This window comes from Nicotiana attenuata, unplaced genomic scaffold (assembly GCF_001879085.1).
Source record: "Nicotiana attenuata strain UT unplaced genomic scaffold, NIATTr2, whole genome shotgun sequence".
NCBI classification, from domain to species: Eukaryota; Viridiplantae; Streptophyta; class Magnoliopsida; order Solanales; family Solanaceae; genus Nicotiana; species Nicotiana attenuata.
Window position 1 is genome coordinate 209,852 of NW_017672093.1, and position 8,571 is coordinate 218,422.

General features: G+C 40.5%; 1 protein-coding gene across 1 annotated transcript in view; it reads right to left on the reverse strand.

Moving 5' to 3' along the window:
• Window positions 1-1,302, reverse strand: part of LOC109211760 — a 12,829-nt gene extending 11,527 nt beyond the window's left edge. Inside the window, exons 1-2 of the mRNA XM_019375331.1 lie at window positions 427-1,302; window positions 185-332 (exon numbers count right to left, since the gene is read on the reverse strand). Coding sequence (XP_019230876.1) covers window positions 185-332; window positions 427-1,302 — 1,024 coding nt within the window. The remainder of the gene's footprint in view (window positions 1-184; window positions 333-426) is intronic.
• Window positions 1,303-8,571: the final 7,269 nt, after the last annotated feature.

Genomic DNA, 8,571 nt, shown 5'->3' on the forward strand with positions numbered 1-8,571 from the left:
GTGAATTGATCCTTTATAAGAAAAAAATCAGAAAAAAATTCAATTGATACTTGATTTGAACCGCAAAATTGAGAGACTGAAATAAGATTTGCTTGGGAAGATGGGACACAAAGAACGTTGGTTAGATGATATTTTTTGGATGGTAAAGACACAATACCAGAACCAACATGTGTAATCGACAAACCTGAACCGTCTGTGAGATGCAACTCATCATTTCCATCATATGGCGCATGAAGAGAGAGATTTCTCAAGTCATTGGTTATGTGATGAGAAGCCCCAGTATCAAGAAGCCATTGGGAGTCCGAGTTCGAGTTTGTTGTGGAGTGATGAGCCTGTGGACTTTGTGAAAATAGATCTGAAATAGTCTCTAGCCCGAAAACACTTCTTGACATGGTGACCATATTTGTCACAAAATTGACACTGCACCTTTGGTTGAGTGCTGGAATTTCGGTGGTGGGATGAGGGCACAGAGGACTGATGGCGTGATGCATTAGTGCCAAAGCTTGAAGAGTTCTCTGATAACTGAAAACCATTGGACTGAAATTGAGTGGAAGGTTTACTATAATTACCTTGCCTTGATTGATAGGGTGGCCTGCTAGAATTTCCCTTGCGAACATGATTTGATGTCACAGGGGTCGGATCGAAGTTGTGGTCAATCTGCTTGAGATATAGTTTATGGGCAAGCAGTTTATCCTGGAGTTCATCAAACGAGATGACAGAGTCTCGGGCATGGATTGCCGCAGCAATATCACGGAATTCAGAGCCAATTCCACCCAAAACATGAACAACAAGATCAACATCGTTTACAGGACTGCCACATAAGGAGAGTTCTTCCGCAATTGACTTGACAAGTTGAAGATACTCAGCAACTGGGCGAGAATCACGCTTGGTGCGTGAGAGTTTTTCTCGGAGAGAAAGAATTCGTGTAGCCGATTTATTGGCAAAGGCTACCTGAAGTTTATTCCATGCCTCCGCTGAGGTTTTAGCATCTGCGATGGTGTTCATAACTGAGAAATAAACCGAAGCAATGATAGCAGCGAGGATTAACTGATCTTGACATTCCCAAAACTCATAGTCTGGGTTAGCGATACTTCTGCCTTCTTCTTCGATGAGACTAGGAGGAGGAGAAATAGTACCAGCGACATAACCCATTAGGTTATGTCCTCGAAGAAGAGGAGTAATCTGAGCATGCCATGTAGAGTAATTTTGGGTTGAAAGTTTTAATGGAAGTTGAGTACCATTGATTGCAACCAGTGATTTGCCAGAGACATGAGTGATATTATTAGTGCCGGATAAAGCCATAGTTTTACCAGAAATGTTTGAGGAAAAAAAATAATGAAGACAGATCAATGCCCTGATACCATGTTAAGATTTGGATAAGAGAAGAAATAGCAGGACTGAAAACTTCACTTTCCATCTGTTTATACATGGTATTAATAGATACAGAGTATAAGATTAGTTACAAATCTTATCTAGAGCAGTTAACAATTGCTACATGATCTTATCAAGACCTATAATTATGGTAATACAAAATTCAAATATTTACTGTTAAAAAAAATACAGCAGATATTATTGAATTACTATCCTTGATGACGTGGAGTATCAATAGCCTTAACAAATGATACCAATAATTACTACCAAGAAGAATAATTAAATACTTTAATACCAAATGGCCTTCTACCATACATGTTTATTTTCAAGTTTATTATTTCTTGCGTATGTTAGTGTCACCGTATATATAATAGACTAAGTTAAAATTGATCTTCCTTTGAATATAGGTTAATTTTGAAGAAAAATATGCCCATCATGCTACTGAAAAACTTAGATACGCCGAATAGCTTATGTAATAGCACACAGATGGTATACAGAAGTTTTGACAATAACGTCATACATACTAAAATTATGATACTGGTCAATGTGCTTCTAAGTATATTCTTATCACTGAATTCAACTTTTGTCTTCCGAAACTAAGGAATATCCTTTTAAATTTGTGTGAAAATAATTTTTAATATGTTTATGTTTTGCAAATATAATAAACAAAACAGAAGGACAAACATCCTAAATATTGGACTATATTTAATGCAATATGTTTACTTTCACGAACAATTGTATGTTGCACTTTTAAGAGGGATATAAAGATTGACAACAAGAGTTCTGGTTAAGGCAGAGCAACCAAAGCATTATGAGGAAATATATACAAAAAAGAAATGTCCACAAAGAAGTGTTCATCAGGATATCATCACATTAAATACTTTTAAACTATAATACATAATTATCTAACTAACATGACAAAATTGATCATATGTGTAAGTTTTGATGATGTTCTTTTATTTTAAATTCATGTATTATGCTAATGTAATAATATTTTTCGCCATTTAGATGATTGTTGTATTATTAAACATAAAATTTCTCTCATTAATTAAATTTTATTGTTCCTTCATGTAAATAAATGTTTAAATCATCACCTGCCACTGCCATTAATTAACGGTGCAACGTACGTTTATATATAATATATATATTATATAATATATATATATATATATAATATATATAATATATATATTATATATATATATGTTGAATCAATTCCTCTTATTTATAATTTAGTCAAACTTTTATTTGTTGCGTAATCTAAATGTTCGTTAGAAGGGTTTTTTGGGCCATTTAAGTAGTTTATGAAAAAGATGGGATAGTAAATTAAAGTTAAAAGGAAACCGTATTAGAAAAATAATATCCGCCCAGGTAATAATATCCAATGTAATCATAATGACAAGAACAAGAGAAGAATAACGATATAATTTATAAACGAGGTATACTACCTTCGAGATAATATAATACCACTATAATATTAAACTTGGTAGTGTCAAGAGACTAATACACCTTCAAAAAAGAACAACACTCTTTATTTCAAAACCTCACTATAATGTTTTACTGCTCACTCTATTTTTTTATAGACTATTTTATAGGAGAACTTGCCAAACTTTTCAACATCAGAATGGTTCATTCCATTGCAATTTGCTTTGCAAGTTTCCATCACCAAAACCGTTTTCTAACTTGTTGCAAGACCAAGTTGGGCGCCTACAATTTCCACCCAATTCATCCGATCATTTTTATTCTTCTTTTTTTTAAAATTGGACTGGGTCGCAAATATTTCTCCCTTAATTTAATTTTTTTCTTCATTCTAAGTCTTGATCGGAATCTCTAAAAATCGTCAAACTTGAGATGCTTTTATAAAGATATTCGCAGTCTAATCATGAGACTTCATATATTTGAGGTACTTCTTTCTTCGCAATGCATTCTCTTGATAAAGTAATACCTTGTGTCTATAATGCTTGCTTCGATCATGATATGCCGAATTCTTGACAAGTTCCTGTGCGAATTTTTTGTCAATTACAACTCTCAGTAGCTTAATTTGTAACAAATTGAGCTCTTCAATAATCTTCTTAGCCAAATAGCATGGCATGTACAAGATGTTGCTGCTATATATTCATTTCACAAATCGAGAGAGTAACAATAAATATTTCTTTGAACTCCAAGAAATAACATAATCACCAAGAAAAATACAAAATTATTTATGATTTTTTCTATCATCAAAATCTCCGCCATAATCACTATCACAAAATTCTACATGTTTGAAATCACTAGAAGAAGAATAAAATAACTCGAAGTCAATCGTACCATTTCGGTAACGAAGAATTCTTCTAGAGATCTTCAAGTGAGTGGAGGTAAGACTTCCATGAAGCGACTTACTACTCAAACTTACAAAGAGTATATCTGGCCTGGTACATTTCAAGTACCTTAAGCATACCACAAGACTCTTGAAAAATAAAGGATCCACTTTTTCTCGATCATCAAACTTTGATATTTTTATTCCACTGCTCCATTGGATGTGTTGACGGATTTGCAAATCGAACATGTTGAACTTCTTTCAAGATATTATTTGTGTATAGAGTCTTGAGATATGAAATGCCTTTCTCCATTTACTTCACTCCTTCTAGGCCAAATAGTATGACATGAGCGCCTAACGTCTTCAACCTCGAACTTATGGGACATATTTTTTCTTAAAAAGTTTCAAAAATAAAACTTGGGTTAGTACCATGTGAAAAAAAGACATCAATAAAGATAAACAAAGCAAGAGATCTCCAATCTTTATGAACTTTAAGGAAAGAGCAATTTCATGGAGACAACGAGTTACAGTTATCTTGAATACATATTTTTCAGATGCGACTAATTCCATGCTTGTGGGATTGCTTCAATATCACCATAAAGAATTTCTTACAACCCTCAATGCTTTTTATCTTACATGGTTTTTTGACGTGTCAATGAACCGGATTTTCCACCACCGAGTCGTGAATGCGGCCGACTCGTGAAAGCTAGGCAAGCTGACAATTACAGATTCTTATGAACCTTTTTCATTATCTTTTAACAATTACAAGTTAACATATGATCAAACAGCGGAATAAAATAATGCGGAAGACGAAATACGCAAAATTTAACTTAATATAAAAATAGACGGTTTCCATAAAGTAATTCCACCCAAGAAAACTGGTGTCGAAATCCCACGAACCATCTACGAATAACTACAAATAGGGTCTGAACAGAAAGTATATTCTGTCTCTGAAATAAATAAGAACAGAAATAAAGTACGATAGAAGGGGACGCCAAGGCCTGCGGACGTTCTGGCAGAAACTACCTCGGTCTCCCCGCTTGGAATCAACTCTCGAAGTCGCATCCATCATAAGGCACAAAACTTGACTCTTCCATCCTCAAACTCCACCATCATCCCTATCGTAACCTGCCTTCGGCAACCACCATGCTGCACTGGTGGTCCCTGAAGACACACAAATGAGTGATCATCATATATGCGATCTCTGAGTACGCCAAATAATGAATAAACGAGCGACTGTACAGATAACACACCGCTTGGGCTCAGAAACCATCCCAACCTCACGAACTGTGTTGTAAAGCCTGAACAATCCGCTAAAGCAGAAGTGGTCTCTCACTGACGCGGAATATATGCGAAGACTGCCATGCTGACGTGACTTTCCTACTCAAAAGCATTACCACTACATTGTCCCTTCCCCGATGAATATAACAGATGGTGAATCATAGTCTTTCAAAAGCTCCAACCACCGTTCTTCAGCCTCAAATTTAGCTCCTCTGCTTAACAAGTACTGGCCAGACTCTTGTGATCCATGAACACAGACCTCACATGACAACGCCATATACAATAGTTGCCTCAAGTCTTCAGCGCGTGAACAATGGCTACTAACTCCAAATCAATGAACTGGATATTCTTCTCATAATCATCAACTGTCGCGAGAAGGCATAAGATGACTTTGCCATCCTGGCATCAACACCGCACCGATAAGTCGCTAATACGAGATGCGTCAACAACAACTGTATAATGGCCCGAAGGCATGCTGGGCAAAACCAAAATACTGTCGGGCGCCGTAGTCCAAAGCTGTCCTTGAAGCTTCCTGAAAGCATCGCCTCACACTCGTTCCGAGCCACACCTGACATAGGCACCCTTCTGGTGTCAACCTGGTCAAGCTGAGGCTTCTTATAGATGAAACCCCTCTATAAATCGACGGTAGTATACCTGCCAAACCAAGAAACTCTTGGATCTCTGTAGCGATGCGGGTCTAGCCAGTCCTTGATTTGCCTCAATCTTCCTTCGATCTCCACCTGAATACCCTCTGCTGATACAACGGACCTAAGAAGGCCACTGAACCCAACCAAACTTCACACTTCGAAAACTTAAGCATACAACTGAAATATCTCTCAGAGTTTGAAGAACGACTCGAAGATGCTGCTTCGTCGCTCCTCCCGGCTGCCTGAATAGATCAACAAATATCATCAATTGAAGACAATCCCAAGGAATCCAGGCAAGGCTTGAACAACTCCGTTCATTCAATGTCCATAAAAGCTGCTGGGGCAGTTTGTCAACCCAAATCGACATCACCAAGAACTCCTAATACCCGTATCGAGTGCGGAAAGCTATCTTAGGGACATCGGCATGCCCTAATCTCAACTGATGGGTAGCCAGATCTCAAATCAAACTCGAAAACACTTTGGAACCCTGAAGCTTGATCAAACAAATCAGTAATCCTCGGCAATGGATATCTTATATCTTGGATTTGTGACCTTGTTCAACATGTCAATAATCTAACACATCCTCAATCGACCCATCTTCTTCTTTGGCACAAAACAACACCCGCGCACTACCAAGGAAACACTATGGGGTAGACATTGGGGCGGGGGGAGGTCTAATAAATCACTTATCAGAGCAAGTCCTTGGCAGTTGCTCCTTCAATTCTTTACAACCCAGCGGGGCAATACGAGTATGGGGCAAGAAATAGAAATGGCTGGAGTGCCCGGACAAATCAATGCAAAAGTCAGTAATCCTGTCGGTGGCATCCCCCAGCAAGGTCGAAGGAAATACCCTCAAGAAACCTCCAACAACAGGCCAGAATCCATAGAAGGAACCTGGCAACTAGAATCACGAACATCCACCACAATAGGCCAAACATCCCTTATCACCATAATGGCCCGAGACCTTCATATATGAGAATAACGCCTACAGGTGCATTGACCAGGAGTCCGTCCACTCTAAACGAGGTTAACGGCAAGAGGGTAAGGTCCACGATCTTGGCATGAACTAGTCTCAAAGGATAGATGCATGGTAAGGGTGATAACTAGTCCATCCCCATATGACGAATCAAATCAACCATATCCAAAAGTACACACATCTACTCGGGGTGTCAAGACCCCAATCACACAACTATACATGTAATATGGACACGATCCACCATAATAGTAATCTCCCACCTGTTGACAATATACAGGAAGCACTCAAAGAATCACTTAGGCATGACATAAATAACGGGGCAAAATAAGAATGACACATAGGAGTTATGTAGACCCCTGGATCAAATAGAACTGAAGCACTCTACTACAAACCAGAACAGTACCTCTAATAATTGCATCGCAGGCCTAGGCTCAAGGCCTGGCTGGAAGAGCTAACATCGGGGCTGGACCCCACCACTCTGAACTATATCCCTAGGGACGGCCTCCTGCTTGGCTGGCCTCCACCTCTAGCGTCCTGACCTCTCACTTCTTAGCAACACGTCTACACTCCACCTCTAGATGGCTTAGCGGCGCGGTGGAGCACTCAGTGCTGAATTCAAATGGCACAGGAACCGCTGATGCTGAGAAATGCTCGGGTGCTCGAGGCAAAATCTAGGCATGATGCCTCGTGTCGCCACAAGTAATAACAATCCCCTCGGCTGCTGGGGACTGCCGACCTTAAATAAACTCTAGGAGCGGAGGTGCACTGATAAGAGCTGGCGATGCAGCTGTAGGCAGCTGATCAAAATACTAGGCATATGGAACCACGGACCACTCAGAGGCACGTGCTGAGAAGCCTGTAGTGCTGAATGAAATGGCCCTGAGGATGGCCCCTAGCCAAAAAAATCCGCTGTCTCCAGACGAGGCCAGAGACCACGTGAACTGCCCAGAATGACGAGGACCTCTGTGTCAGACCCCCCTGACCACTCCCTGTGATTAGAACCATCCTCAACTCTCCTGGCCACCATTGGCCGTAATTCCTATAAAAGAAATACTTGCTCATCCGTCTCCTTAGCGGGCATCATGCAATCTGAAATAGGCCTGAAACGAGTCCCTGCAATGAAACCTCCCTAACTCCTCTCTCTTTCGAGTGGGAAGTACTAAGAAAGAGCATGACCGGGCCAGAGTCAATAAATCTTAGTTTTCGTAGTGAGTACAACGTCATAGAACCCCTGTTGGATAGAAGTTCAAACTGCCTCCGATAAGTTCTTCCTCATAAGTGAATAGAATTAACTTCTCCAGAATTGGCTGAGAGAACTGATCCACAGTCAAAGTCGTGACCCAACTGGTCTAGGCCAAACCATAATCCCTTCCATCCTAAGACTGTGAGTCCTGTCAAACGAAAAGCAGCAAGAAGTCCTGACCCCATTGGTGTCTGACTTCTCGCCATGTTCCGGAGAACCCTTCATGACAGCTGTTGCCAAAATAAGTCCCCCGGGATCCTCCTGAAATGGTACCGCTATAAGTGGTAGTAAAAACCTTTGTGAACACTCCACACTCCCACAAAGCAATCAGCAGACATAGCTGACGATCATGAACGGCTGTGCCACAACACGCCGGGTTGAACTAACCGCCTCCATGGATGAGCTGCTGGATGGTACTGATACATGGGTTGACCCATCTCGCTCCAGAGGTTGCGAAGTAGAAGGAGTCTGGGCTGCCTCCTCCAGCAATGAGAGATAGTTGGTGCTATAAACAGGGAATAGCCTGCTGAAGTGACACTCTCCATAAGGCCCACTCAGACGGACCTGAAGCTCGCCTGGAGTACCTCGAGGCTGCAGATGGAACCCTCTAGGACACTGAAGCTGGTGCCTGCTGGACTAACTGACTGGGCGGAACCCCGTCGTCAAACTTAACCTAAGGCTTTCCGCCTTCGCTGTCTGCTTGCCCCGCCGATACCTATGGGATGAAGCTCTGCCTCGGGCCCTAGCACGCGCCGTC